We start from the raw sequence: 15,852 nt of genomic DNA, 5'->3' as shown, positions 1-15,852 counted from the left end.
TATATATATATATATATATATATATATATATATATATATGTGTCTGTCTGTGTGTGTGTGTGTGTGTGTGTGTGTGAGTGAGAGTGAGAGTGAGACACATGAAAGATGCAGTTAAGGCACTACTAGACTTAAAACTGCAGGCTTTGTTACAGTCAAGCCAGCTTATAACATCAAGAAGGATATGAAACATCTGAAGCAGATTTTGCTAATTAGAAAATCGTAGTGAAATCATTGAATAATTCACACAGGCTGCAGTGTATAAGGAATTTGCATAAAAACTAACAAACAGACCACAGGATTTAGAAAATATGTTCAATAACAATGACACACCAGTCCAATTCTGTCTCCTTCTGCAAGCCTTTCTGGGTGACTCCAATAAGATCATCTTCTAGCTGCAGCAGCCGTGCTGTATTCTCTTCCATCCTCTTCTTCACTTCCTCTCTCTCCTCCTGTAAGCTTTGAGAGGACAGCTGTAGCTCCTAAGATAGACACAAACACTTCTCAGTATAAGTTTAAAAAATAAATAAAAAAATAAAAAAATACCACAACAGGAAAATGGGAATATAAAAGATTCAGTGCGTTCTGACACGCACATTGAAATTTTATTTAAAACGGATTTAAACCGCTCCAATTTATCTTGACTAGAGTGCCACGATTTGGAAAAAATGTCAGGGTGCAATTATTATGGTCAATACTAGGAGGTTCATGGATGTGGTGAGGGAAGACATGCAGGTAGTTGGTGTGAAAGAGGCAGATGTAGAGGACAGGGTGGTATGGGGACGGATGATCCACTGTGGTGACCCCTAATGGGAGCAGCCGAAAGAAGACGACGACGACTGTAATATGCGATGTATTAAATGGTATCGTGAGTCCACTTGATTGGTTATCAAGGAAATTGCACACAGATTAGTGATAATGGTTTATTAAAAACTTGAAAGTTTTTCAAAATAAATATAAAAAAATTAATTGCGATACAATTAATCGCCCAGCACTAGTACAGAGAAATATTTTTTTTAAGCGATGCACTGTAAAATCTTGTTTTTTTTTTTATTTTGAAAAAAATAGGTGTTTTACATGACTGTAGGGACTGATAGAATATTATGTGAACCGCCAAGAAATATCAGATAAATCATGGGAAAAAAATTAATCCTCCTGAATTCCTCTGTACTGTATCCTTTTAGAAGCAAAATCTTTTTAGAATTATTCTAGCAGCAAATAAAACAACATATAAAAGTGCAGTCATAAAATTAGCAGCCACAAATGGGTGGGCAAACTCATCTTAACTCAATTTTCCCTCTGTGCTCATACAAATATACTTCTAAAACTCCACACGAAGTCAACCAAAGTGTCAATGATGTTTATAAAAAATGAAAAATAAATTTGTGATTATTAAATTAATGATTATTTGTGTCTGTGTGTGTGTGTGTATTTTATATTTATATATATATATATATATATATATATATATATATATATATATATATATATATATATATATATATATATATAAAAATAAAAATGATACACATATACAAATTGAGCACTTTATTAAGAACACCATTGCACCTAAGCAAACTTCATCATATAGCAGGGAAATGGCACTCCATACAGTACAATCTACCAAACAGGGACCAGCAACTTCAGGTAATGTTCACTTCAACCATCAAAACTGGAAAAAAAATAATGTCATTGTTATAAATCATGTCATAATTGTTGGTGCCAAATGGACTGGTTTGACTATTTCGATAACTAATGACCTCCTGAGATTTTTACACACAATCTCTACAGTTTACTCAGGGTGATGCAATAAAGGAAACGCATCTGGTGTGTGGTGGTTCCACAAAGAGACGCGCCTTGTTGTTGCAAGAGGTCAATAGAGAATGGTCAGATTGGGTGCGATTGAGTTACTCACTCTGAGTAACCACTCTGTACACTCTGTTGTGGTGAGGAGAAAACCATCTGAAAATGCACATGTCGAAACTGGGCTACAACAGCAGAAGACTGCGTCGGATTTCTCTTCCACTTCAACAAGAATCCATGGACTCAAATGCTTTGTGTAAACTGTCCAAACTGGTGGAGGTGGTGTAATGGTGTGAGGAAGGTTTTCTTGGCACACATTAATACAAATCAGATCACAATTTGAATACTATAGCCTATTTAGGCATTGTTGCATGTGCCACACTTTACTACCTTTCAAACTAAATTTGTCGAGTTCAATGAGCTTGAGTTGCCTTTGCAGTCACCGGATCTAAATCCAATAAAAAAAATCTTTGGAATGTGGTAGAACGGGAGATTCACAGTATGAAAGTGCAACTGCATAATCTGCATTAATTGCAGGATACAATCATGCCAACATCGATCTTAAAATAGATATTTCCAGTGTCCTGTGGAATCCATGCCATAGACAATTGAGTTGTTTTGAAACCAAAAGCAGGCCCTACTCAGCATTACGACTGTGTTCATAATAAAGTGCTCAGTAATAGTACATTAAAATGAAATTCCTTTCTTCATAGAGCATATAATCAGCCATAATACAGTATCCCTGGAGCAGTTGAGGATTAAGGGCCTTGGTTTAGGGCCCATCAGTGACAATAGCAGGTGCTACTACTTGCATACCCAACCTTGTAATCAGCATTATGGGAACACACCCTCATAAAAAAGACCACTGGCATATGGAAATGGATTTACACACAAAAAAATAAAAAAATTAAAAAAATAATAAAAAAAATGGAGCATGCTTATTTGACTTGCACAGTGACTCCAGCAGAAAATGCAGATGAAGAACACAAGTGTCACACCCTCAAATTAAAAAAAAGCAAATTCTGAAAATGACTTCAATTCAACATTTTGACACTTTAATGAGAATTTAAATGTATGGCTTTTTTTTTATTACTTAATTTGGCATAGCTTAATGTTAAGGAGAGTGATAAAGTATTGGTGTTCAAAACAAGGATAGGTATTATATATATATATCATGCATGGCTCTGTCTGTAGAAGAACAGGATCATGCTGCAGGGGATGCGTTCAACTAGTAATTAAAACAAGGCTGTCGAACATGCGTGGCCAGAATGGTCAGGGTTTACGAGTTATGATTCACACAGCAAAGAATTCACATTTGTTTGCAGCTCTGTTTCTAATCATTATGTATTGTTGTGGATTGTCAAGCTGCTAACAAGGTGGATCAGATGTGATCTGCTTTAGTACGCCGAGTTATATACACTAATGTGCCCATGAATATTAGCTAGCCCTTCTCTTATCTGTGCCTTGTTGTTTTATGTACCGGTAATAGTTGTTTTACGTGTGTCTTACTAGGGCTGCTGCTATCGATTATTTTGGTAATCGAGTATTCTAACGATTATTCCATGAATTAATTCAGTAATCAGATAAGTAGTAGTTTTTCTTTATTAAAGAGCAATACTAAAAAGGAGAAAGAAAATAAGATGCGTCTCTTTTTTTTCTTTTTAAAGAATTTTTTTTTGCTGATATTGCATAAAAATACAATTTGATTTGATTTGATGCAAGAATATCGGTGAAAACTAAACTTTCTTACTACAAATGATTTACAAACAATAAAGCAAAATCTCTCTTATGGCATGCCCTGTACAAAGTGGCAAAGAATACATTACAATCCTGTGCCCACTGATTTTCTCAGTTTGATAATGCAGCCGAAATCTAGCTACTTTTTCTTATTAGCTTGTCGTGTTGCTAGCTACTTCACAAACAGGTAGGTTGGCAATGGTTTAGCTATTTTAAATCTTGAGTAGCTTGTGGCACGTGTGTGATTTTACTAGAAGGAGAAAAGATGGCCAACTCTGACCTGGACTTCCTTCCTGAGCAGGGCAGTGTTCTCTTTCTCCTGCTCATACTCTTTCTGAAGTCTGTCTTTCTCCTCCAGCAGCTCATCTCTCTCTTTCTGCAGGAGCTCCATGCTCTTCAGCAAATCCTCTTTTTCCATGCGCACCTCCTCCATCTTTTGCTGAAAAACAATTGATGTGGCGAATGCAACACTCATCAGCAGACACATGAAAATGCAGCACCTGATTTGTGATTCATCGAGGCTTCTGATCGGTGAATCAGACAGAAAATTGACTAGAGCTGAAGAAAGAAGCTTACATAGGCTACTCAACATATGGTTTTTATTAGACAATGTACAGCAGGTCATCTGCACAAAAAAAAACCCAGGAGTAATAATCAGGCTCCAGAGAGGGTTTTTACACACGTTGTGTGTGTGTGTGTGTGTGTGTGTGTGTGTGTGTGTGTGTATTATATATATCTAATATATATATATATATATATATATATATATATATATATATATATAAAATACACACACATACACTTAACAAAACTTACAGGTCTCTTTACTTACTTACCTCTAGATAGCTGGCCTTGGTGGTGACAACAAGAATGTCTGATCCACCCTCATCCTCCACAGTGAGCAGCTCCTCCTCAGTGGGGCTGTTAGCACGAAACTGGAAAGGAGTACTGGCCCCACGAATCTCTCCTTTATGAGTAACATAACAGAACTGGTAGAATTCCCCATCATCGTTGGGCACGTAGTAACCTGTAAAAAAATTGTAAAACACTAATCTATTTGGTATCATCAATGAAGGAATATTGAGATGGATGATTTCATCAAAGGCTCATAGAAAGCCCTCTGTAGAAAGATTTAAAAAAAAAAAAAGAAAGAAAGAAACGAAATAATAAATACAACCTGTAGCCACCATTTAACACAATGTTTTACAATTCACATGTGCAAACTAAAAGTGTTCTAGCTCATAAATTGTTTTACTATATCTTTCTGCTATCTCCGGACCATACCGGTGCACCTTTATCTTACATTTTACAAAGTTTTCCGTGTTTGACCTAACCGACTGCTATAAAACAGGTGCATCGACACTTTGTGCTAATAGGGGGGGTTGAATTGTCCATATTTTACTGCATCTGTCTTTTGGATATTAAAAGATCTTAATATACCCCAGAAGGAGCCCGAGACATACAATTGCCTTTAGCTGAGCAAAAAAAAAGTCCAGAAATGGTGCAATTCAATATTCAATATTATCTTAGGGTAATTTTACCTTGAAAGATCACTGATCTGTTGATTGCAGTCCCTTCTGTGTACACCTCTGGCAGAGGAGACCACAGGAAGGTGTAGTAGTCACGAGCTGTGCTCCAGCCAACCTATGAAAGAATGGATTTTAAATGTTAAACTGGTTAAATATATATAATAAAAAAAATTAAAAAAAAAAAAAGGGGGGGGGGGGGGGGTTAAAACATGGGCTTTTTTGCAGTAATTTAGAGAAATACAGCCTGAAACTATTTATCAACTTACCCGTCAGACTAAAAAGAAAACAAGAATGGACAGCCTTTTTCAATAAAAGGAGGTCTACTTAGTCTGCCACACATGCGGTCTAATTCAAAGACACTAGACGCAGTGTTCAGATGGTCACGACATTACCCATAGCCTGACTCACTTGTATACATCACCGCTGCCCTTTCAGAGCCAAAACCTGAGACACACACTCAGAGATGTATGCACACGTGAACTCTCCACGAGTTATAGCAAAATTACTGATACGTGGTTCTTCCCGGCTGCTGTTTGTGCAAAGACCTTGCCGAACATGTTCAGTTGAGGGAGCACGGCTACAACTTAACAGGAAGAGGAAAATAGGTGAAAATTTTACACATACTTCAAAATGAAAAGCAAAATGTAATTATATGTATTTTATGTGTTGTTAACTGATGGCTGATGAGGGGGGTGCACAGAAAATATATCCATAAGTTCACCCGTCTGCCATAAAAGTGTCAAGCAAAATCAGACTCACGTTGTACTGGCTGTGGGTCCCAACACGTGCACAACCCCACACACACACACACACACACACACACACACACACACACACACACACACACACACACACACACACACACACACACACACACACACACACAAAACAAGCTTGATGCCTCATAACTAGGAAAATCTAAAGCGAATGATTTAACATGCATATGTACAAATCCTCAAATGCACTGGCAAAACAGTGATATTTAAGAGCTTCTCTCAATGTGAAGTTCACAATTAAAGTTGCTGTAATCCCCTGACTGTACAAGGAAGAGTAGCCTGGGGTGCTGAAGCTGTAAAGAACAGGAAACCATTAAAAGCAGTGTCATTACTGCACGCTGGACACTGCTCACTCATTAAGCCTGTTTAGTGTGAGTGGGGGAGAAACTAAACCCCTGTGTGCTTCTCATTTAAGCCCAGGGAGAAAGCCAGGAAAAGCTCAAGTGGATGATCAACACACAGAATGGGAATCTATGACATTCAAATAAGGTTTAAATTAAGACTTGATGTAAACATCCATCTCTTAAATAATGACTTGGTGAAGCCCTAATTATGAACATACATGGCACTCGTTAAAAGCACTGTCCCCTTTCCACGTCCCTATTTTCACATTTGATCAACCTTAAAGACAGCAGACGACCTCCACAAGCATGTGTGAAATGCAAGTAAACCGGGCATGCAAATAGCCCCCTTGCTGCCTTAAAGCCCCACACCAGCAGCCATTTTTCCTGCTGCCACCCCCCCGTGTGCAAACACCATCTGTGACCAGACGTAATGGTGGAGGGGGTTGCAGCAGAAAGACACTCTATGCAATTTAGTTGAAGGTGGATTGTCAATTTCAAATTCTACTTGATGTTAAGGTTAATTAATAAGAACTGATCGGAATGGTTTAAATTCATGTGTACAAAACAACAGACATATTAGCTGGTAAGGCACCGAGGTCCTGCAAACAAATGATCACCAGTACCATTTTAATAAACTCTCATTTAACACCTGAAAGTAAACTTATTTTATCAATCTACTCATTTTCTTTAGAGAGTTGTATGCAAACGTAATTAATGTCTATATTCATAGGACATCCAAAACGTAATTTGCACAATGTTCTCTCATAATGAAAAAAATATGAAGCATTCCAGTGTTCCAGTGCATGAATGACATCCGAACTAGTGTAAAATAAAGAAACGAGTCAAGCTTATCCTAAACAAAACAAAACCAGATTGCGGCTCGATTTTGCTATTTTTCTTGTTTGTTAATTAAATGTTTATTGTTAGATGTTTCGGGGAGTTTTGCTCAAAGCTGAATGCCAAAGTATGCTTAAAACCATATTTGCAAGTAAAAAAAAAAAACTGCCGCAACGAGTTTTAAAATTAGGAAACCACAGGAAGAAGTTATGTATTAAGAAACAAATCGGACACAAAAAACTCCCTTTTAATAGTATTTATTTTAAGAAGCATTGGTGTTTTTTTTTTTTTTTAGCTTGTGTCTGAAATATATCTTTGAACACCTAACTTCAAGCAGTAACATGCAAGTCAACATTCAACCAATCCAACAAAGTGTGTGTAGACAGACAGACAGACAGACAGACAGACAGACAGACAGACAGACAGACAGACAGACAGACAGACAGACAGACAGACAGACAGACAGACAGACAGACAGATAGATATTTACACAAATTGTTTCACCTTGCACATTCAAATGCTGTTTTTTCAGAGCCTTACATTTCAGCCACCTTTTTAGTAGATTTTCTTATTGGACAATACTATAGAAATGAAAATTGGATATATTTTAGAGTAGTCAATGTGCAGCTTGTATAGCAATACAGATACTGTGCTCTGAAAATAAATCAATATACAGCCATTATTTTCTAAAGCCACATGTCCCATTTATGCTCATGTTTTTGTCTGCTTGTCAGGACCATACAAATTTGTGTATCTTGTATTAGAGCTGTTCAAATTTGGTGCTTTGAGTACAATTCTCTCAATACTGGCCACTGGATGTTCAACATGGCACCTCAGGATTTGAGAATTAGAATTCTCTACTCTTCCATTTAAAAAAGAACTCGCAAGGATCCATCAAAGAAGTTGAGTCCGCGTACTATGCATCAGGTGCAGAAGCTGACTTAAAAAAAAAAAAGATGCAGGAGTGCTGCAGCATTGCTTTAGCGGTTGCAGAAGCAGAACTCCACTTGTCAGTGCTCAGACCATACGCCACACACTGCAACAAGTTGGTTTACATGGCCATCATCCCAGAAGGAAACCGCCGCTAGTTCATAAGAAACCCTGCAAACAGTTTGTTGAAGACGACCTGTCTAAGGGCATGAATAACTGGAACCATGTCCTGTGATCCAATAAGACTAAGATGAATTTGTTTGGCTTGGTGGGGGTAGTATCATGGTCTGGGGCTGCATGAGTGCTGCTGGTGCTGGGGAGCTACGGTTCACTGTGAGAAACATGAATTCCAACAACTGCTGTGACATTCTGAAGCAAGTTATTTTAGAGATTATTTTATTAATCGAGTATTCTGCCAATTACTTTACCAAATAATCAAGTAATTGGACAAGGAGTACTTTTCTTTATTAAAGAGCAATACAACAGAAAATAAGAAGATTTTAAGTCCTATAAAATGAACAGGTAATTAGCTTTTTTATTGCCAGAATAGCATACAAGAATATCTCTGATAACTAAATCCATTTAGTGAAATGTAAATACAAATATATAAATAAAAAGGGTCAATAATAAAAATTAATAAATAAACTTCAGATTACTATATAATAAAAAAAAAAAAAAAGTAAACATTAAGGTGTTTTCTTTATTTCTTTAGTCTGAAATGATCCCAAATTTTGGAAACTTTGTTGTTTTCTTTAGCCTGAGTCCTATGGAAGCCTGTTTCTGCCACAAAACAAAATAAAACAAAAAGGTGCCTAATCCTGACTTTTTCCCCCTCACAATTCAGAGTGTATTTCCCTTATTTCTGACGCAATTGCAACTTTATTTCTTGTAAACATCCAACATTTCTGGTCCTTGTTGTCGGCCTGAAGTTTGAAGATGTTGGTGTATTAACGAGGCCACCTCTGCTTAAAAAAAAAAATAAAAAAATCGGAATTGCGTGAAAGAAATTCAGAATTTCAAGAACAAAAGTCGGAATTAGGCAAACATTTATTTTGATGTGGCAGAAATGGGCTTCCATATGAAGCTTCTCACCCCTTGCTGTTTTCTACCCATTCCTCTATTTTTTCATTATGCAGCATCTTTGTTTACCTCTCCACAGTACTCTAGAGTTTAGTGGGCAATGCAACAGTATAATGGTATAATATATCACACACACACGTTATGTGCATGTAAGATTTTTTTAATGTTGATTAGCTTACCATTTTTTACTAATGATTAATTTTTTATTTTTTTTTTTAGTAAAATGTGTTTTGATCTCGTGTCAGGTACAAAGAATACTACAGAATACATTGACTGAACAGAGTTAACATTATTAATACGAGCACAATCAGTAGATTAAATTTGAAATATTACAATTATGATTAGAGTTTTTATTGCTAAAATTAAAAAAAATAGAATTACATCTTAGGTTGTATATTGCACATATGAAACAAGTCATTTTGTAAAATACGACACAATAACCGAATACAAATGTGGGTCCTGAGGCAAAATCAGTTGACAACAAATGCTTCACTGTTTTTGTAAAACAAACATCAATTCAAGTCAGACTTGAATCTACCTGCAGCAGTAACAAGAACATATATCAGGATGCAATGCTGACTTCTGTTCCTTCTCTGACAGGATAATTACAAAGCAGCATTCGCCAGCTCCACCCTGGTGGCATGTTCTGACGCTCTAAACATGACGTTCACAAATTGCAAATCAGGCCTTTGTTACAGCTCCAATTTCAAAGAACACCAGGCTGGTGCTCTTTGGAATTGCCTATTTGTTTAGATCATAGACAGAAGAGACAAGTCGGAGCTCCGTTTAACAAACAGGTTATTGCTAAAGATTTCAATGGCAGAGGACGTATCACGACTTCAAAGACAGCCAAGTACATCCATAGGATGGGTTTAGGCAGCACAAGGCAGACAAAAAAGACCAACAAGTTACTACTCGGGCTCTATTTCACTAGTCACAACTCAGGTAGTGTGAAGTCTTCCCCTGAACACCAGGTGGCAACAACATCCTACTGGCAGCCGTGAGCCCAAGTCACAGCTCTAGGCCAATGACTCATGAATCAGGTATCCATTTTGGCATTGTTTCATGTTTGGCACAACACCCACCCATCTTTCAGCAAAGCAATAGCCGTGTGAAGGATTTACAACCAATAGGCTCTTCCTCCCCAGGGTTTACTCCTGCATCAGGAGGTCTGTGTGCACTTCAGAGGTACAAATGTACTCGTATCTACCTCCAGGGCAATGCCGTGTTTTGTATACCACAAACCACAAGCTTGGAGAACAGGCTTCAAGCTCCAATCAGGATCCCACAAAAGGTGGCAATGGCAACAAAAATATATAAAGGGAGCAGCTGTAAGTGACAAAGGCACTATATATCTATTGTGCAAGAAAGTAAACCAATGATGTTTGATTCTTTTCAGAATCTCGTCTTTGCTCTTATGCTCTTTTCCATAATTAATATATATATATATATATATATATATATATATATAAATTACCAGGAAGCCATTCTTTGAAGCCATTTAACTTAAGTCCTAAAATCTGGATCTTAGACTGGTTTTCAGCAGAGGTTAATCCCATGGCTCTTAATGAAGAACACTGCCTGCAATGCAACACAGCTGCAGAGGAGGAGAAGCCCCTTCTGAACAACGTGTTGTAAAAAGTCTCATCAAACTCTTTCTACACACAGAAACTCATACACACAACCAAGGGGGCTCTAAAATCCCTCTTTGATCTCATCAGACCAAAACTCAGTTAGTGAATCTTGTCAGTTACCAGTCTTCCTTCCATCTTCAAAACCATTAACAGTTAAATCAGTGTTTCTTTCTGTAGCCATACTTCCCTTAACATTGCCAGGCAGTGGTGTGCCTTTTTTATTTATTTATTTATTTTAAAAATAAGCAGCAGCTGGGAAAAACTGCAGCATGTAGACCAAGCCAAAACACTAAGCTTACCCTGCCAGCAAATATAATTCATACCTAAAAGCTCCCATAGCCATTAAGCTACAGTAGTTCTCTCACCTGCATTCACAGACAGTAGGTGAATTTTCACCTACATTCCAAGCAATTTACACTCGAACATGAAGCAACTCATACTGTCAGTCTCAAGCCCATGTATAACAAACTTTTATCATTGCCAAAGTGCTAGAGCCGCTATTTTTTATTTATAAAGCAAACTGAATTTTTTAGAAATGCATTTATGCGTGTGTAAGTATAATATGTTATATATTACATAACATATAATATTATACTCACACACGCATATATGCATTTAAAAAAAAAATCAGTTTGCTTTTTAAATAAAAAAATATCGGCTCTAGCACTTTGGCAATGATAAAAGTTTGTTATAAATAATGTTATAAATATAATATAAATGTTATAAATATTATACTCACACACACACACACACACAATATAAATAAAAAACAGTGGGGGTTGCGGTGGGTGTTCACTATTTTGTAGAATAAATTATTGTTGACCGAAAACACCTAATTCGCCAAATGATCTCTGAAGGTGTGCTGTGGTTTCTGGCACCAAAATGTTAACAGCAGATCCTTTAAGTCTAGAAAATTGCGAGGTGGAGCCTTCATGGATCAGACTTGTTTGTCTAGCACATCCCACAGATAAGTGATCAAACGGTGATCTGGGGAAAATCAGATGGTCACTGCCTTAAAGGAATACTATTGACAGTAAGTAGTGTATTTGGTCTGCAAGAATGTTTAGGTAAATGGTAAGCATCAAAGTAACATCCACATGAATGCCAGGCCCAAAGTTCATCAGTTCATCAGCAGAACATTGCCCAGGGCATCACACTGCCTCTGCTGCCTTGCCATCTTCTCATAGTGTATCCTTAAGCCATCTCTTTCCTAAGTAATCAGACAAACCCATCCTCATCATGCCAGGCCACCTTCTTCATTTGCTCCATGGACAATTTCTGATGCTTACATGCCCACTGTACACACACTCACTGTTAGACAGGGGTCAGAACACACAGTGCATCACAGCCTGCTGTGCATAGGACTGTGTTGCTGCACACAATGAAACATAGCTTGCATGAATGTCTACAGTAGCTCCTTTGTAGGATCAAATAAAAAAAATTTAAAAAAACTGGCCTTTAATCCCCACCAGCATCAAGGTGCCTTGGGAACGGTATAACGTTTGTCTGTGCTTGGACCACTTTTGGTAGGTACTAACTAATGCATAGCAGAAACATCTCAAATCCTGCCTTTTGGGAGATGCTTTGACCTAGTCATCTAACCCCAAACATAAAAAAGGTACTTTTAACAATAAGGTTGTAAAAATAAAGGAGTCTAAATACAGACTGCATAGGGAAGGTTTGCATTTCTTTTAAAGAAACATCCTCAATTCTTCATGGCATGGATTACAAAATTTTTTTTGAATAATTCCTTCGAGATTTTGGTCGATAATGACAATGTTGTATCACACAATCCTGCAGATTTTATGTTTTTATTTTTGGTCAATATGCTGAAAATAGCCATTAGAAGATGCTAAATTGTGGCCACATAAAGGGATGATCAGCAACAACACACAAATAGACTGTGGCATTAAAGCAATGTCTGATTGGTATTAACAGGCCCAAATATTGCCCAAAAATACACTCCCCTTACCATTACCAAACCTCCAACGACTGGACTGATGACACAAGGCGGGTTGAGTTCATGGATTCATGCGTTTGGTGCCATATTCTGACCCCACAATCTGTGTGCACCTCAGAGGCCCACTAGATCGCAATATCTAGTGCCGGTGAGTCTATGTAAACTGCAGCCTTTAAACTTTCTGTTCTTGGCTGACAGAAGTGGAACCAAACACCAAAGCAGCCCATCTGGTACCAAAAACCGTGTTTGATGTATACTGAACAGAATTATGAAGGTAAGACTTGTTTTTGCCCCTTTTTTTCATGAGCTGAACTCAAAAATCTAACACTTTACTTATGTACACAAAAAGCCTATTTCTCTCGGATATTGTTCACAAATCTGTCTAAATCTGTGTTAGTGAGCACTTCTCCTTTGCCCAGATAATCCATCCACCTCACAGGTTAGGCAGCTCAAGATGCTGATTAGACAGCATGATTATTGCACAGATGTGCTTTAGCCTGGTCACAATAAAAGGCCGCTCTAAAATGTGCAATCACACAGCACAATGTGACAGATGTTGCAAGTTTTGAGGGAGCATGCGATTGGCATGCTGACTGCGGGAATGTCCACCAGAGCTGCTGCCCGTGAATTGAATGTTCATTTATCTACAATAAGCCGTCTCCAAAGGCGTTGCAAAGAATTTGGCAGTACATCCAACCAGCCTCACAACCGCAGACCAAGTGTAACCACACCAGCCCAGGACCTCCACATCCAGCATCTTCACCTCCAAGATTGTCTGAGACCAGCCACCCAGACAACTGCTGCAACAATCGGTTTGCATAACCAAAGAATTTCTGCTCAAACGGCCAGAACCGTCTTAGGGAAGCTCATCTGCATGCTCTTAGTGTTCCAGTTCCTCCAATATCCAACAACTTCGCACAGCCATTGAAGAAGAGTGGACCAACATTCCACAGGCCACAATCAACAACCCGATCAACTCTATGCCAAGGAGGTGTGTTGCACTGCGTGAAGCAAATGGTGGCCACACCAGATAATGACTGGTCCCCCAATACAGTAAAACTGCACATTTTAGAGCAGCCTTTTATTGTGGCCAGCCTAAAGCACACCTGTGCAATAATCATACTGTCTAATCAGCATCTTGATCTGCTACACCTGTGTGGTGGATGATTATCTCAGCAAAAGAGAAGTGCTCACTAACACAGATTTATGGCCAATTTGAGAGAAATAGGCCTTTTGTGTACATAGAAAAAGTCTTGGATCTTTGAGTTCAGCTCATGAAAAATGAGGGCAAAAACAAGTGTTGCCTTTATAATTTTGTCCGGTGTATGATGTAAACCAAACATTACCTAAAGATCTTGCTGTGAATCTTGTGTAAATAGTTATTCTTCTGTTTGTTTAGCTGATTGGTGGACAGAAATAAACACACTTTATTTCTGTAAAGCTGCTATTTCTGTAATGTCTGTTGTGAAAAGCGCTATAGAAATAAATTAACTTGACAACAAGTGAGTAAATGTTACTAACAAAGTGGTCAGTATGTGTATTTCTCATATTCAAGAATTTATATCGTTCTCCTAAGAAACACTTTAGAGAGAGATTTTCCTCTTAAACCAAAATCAATCGCTCATTTATTCTGGTGATATATATATATATATATATAAAAAAAAAAGAAGTAATCAATTATAACAAACAAACTATAAAAGTAATGGATTTTTTTTTCTTAAGATCTATTAAAATGTACAAGTGCTGAAATAAAATACACACTGCTAACTGCCAATTAAAACCCCTTTTTAATATAAATTAACTAGAAACTGAGGAGCTTCACCTTGAATATTCCAACCCAGTCCTTGGGATGGGGCTTGATGAACTGTGTGAGTGTGTAGTGGCATTCCAGAGCAGCATGGGGGAGATAGCTCTTCCCCATGTTCTGGAAGATGACATGAGCAAAATTTGACGTTTCCATGCTAGCAGGTGCTGACAATCCCTCCTGTAAAACTCTATGCATCTATCAGCAGCTGGCCCTGTATTAAAAACATGAGAAATGCATAGATGAGTTACTGTCTGTTATGACACATCCGGTACTTCCCCAATAACATAACAGGCCGAAAAGTCACACATTCGGACTTTCCAAATCTTCAACAGTCACCATAGCAATAAAGAGCATAATCAATCCCAAAAAAAATCATTTGTTTTGGCATGACAAAGTCTCACATGACTCGATGACTACTGATGTCGCACTTATTGAAAATAAGATGAAAGATAATATATTATGGAACGTAGACATAAACGTGTTGGAGGAAATCACTCGTTGTTTTGGCACTGTGACGGCGTTTAAATTCCAAATTAATGTGTTATGTATACTGTATGCTGTGTACATGCATATAATCCTATGGATAACTTGCTAACACAGCCAACTATACTTTATACTAGTTAAATGTGCTAGAATTCTAGTATATTGGATACGCAAGCCACTTAAGAACACGACGTTACTGTTATTATCGTTATTCATTATAATTATCAACTATAACGATCCAGGCTAACTAAGCACATCATGTAAGACAAAGTTCGTTGCTAGTAGCATATGCTACAGAGCTAAACAATAACAAATGAAGTTCCCAGTCATTTCCTAGCCTTTTTTTTTAGCCTAGCCAGATAATCATTCGGATTCCCACAATTCGGGGTTTGTTGTCATTCTAACGATGAGAAGATCGAGTTGCTTATTATGTAAACCTATACATGTAGATATGTATGTAGGAGTAGGCACGGAGCGGATCTCTAAACGCTTAGCATGCCACTTCTGAAAGCGGATTATCTTACTAGAGTTAACTAATAAGCTTCTATTGACCTCAGACATCCCTGACATCGAAAAAATACAATTTTCACCAAAAAAAACTATCACAATTATATATAAATGGAGTTTAATATCAGAGTACAACTATATAAATCGTGGCCTACCCCATGTTTTCCAACCAGCAGAAACCCTCGGTCGTGTTGTTGACGCACTTTCCAGACTCAGCTGTACATTCCCCACTTCGCTTCCTGGAACATGACCACGTGACCGTCTGACGCATGCGCTTGAAACGTCGCTCTTCGAACCTGAAGTGAAAGTTTACACCGATGCTCCAGCACACCTCTGCTGATATGAGATCAGACCAACAGGCCTCGTCGACCCTTTTACTTATGTGCAGTGGCAAACCGTTAACAGTTCAGCCCTACAGGAGGGTCTTT

The 15,852-nt window shown here is 37.8% G+C and overlaps 1 protein-coding gene across 13 annotated transcripts in view; it reads right to left on the bottom strand.

The window, feature by feature from the left end:
• tax1bp1b (Tax1 (human T-cell leukemia virus type I) binding protein 1b) overlaps positions 1-15,852 on the bottom strand; it is a 26,581-nt gene extending 10,729 nt beyond the window's left edge. For 7 of the 13 annotated variants that reach the window (XM_083542319.1, XM_083542324.1, XM_083542327.1 and 4 more), the window contains exons 1-6: positions 15,580-15,832; positions 14,450-14,645; positions 5,079-5,181; positions 4,374-4,564; positions 3,818-3,976; positions 331-479 (exon numbers count right to left, since the gene is read on the bottom strand). In XM_083542319.1, coding sequence (XP_083398445.1) covers positions 331-479; positions 3,818-3,976; positions 4,374-4,564; positions 5,079-5,181; positions 14,450-14,629 — 782 coding nt within the window. In that variant the 5' untranslated portion in view covers positions 14,630-14,645; positions 15,580-15,832. Of the gene's footprint in view, positions 1-330; positions 480-3,817; positions 3,977-4,373; positions 4,565-5,078; positions 5,182-14,449; positions 14,646-15,579 lie in introns of all 13 variants that reach the window. The other 6 variants (XM_083542330.1, XM_083542331.1, XM_083542320.1 and 3 more) reach the window with 4 other exon arrangements.

Source organism: Silurus aristotelis (genome assembly GCF_946808225.1).
Source record: "Silurus aristotelis genome assembly, chromosome: 1".
NCBI classification, from domain to species: domain Eukaryota; kingdom Metazoa; phylum Chordata; class Actinopteri; order Siluriformes; family Siluridae; genus Silurus; species Silurus aristotelis.
This window is presented reverse-complemented; position numbering and strand designations above follow the sequence as displayed.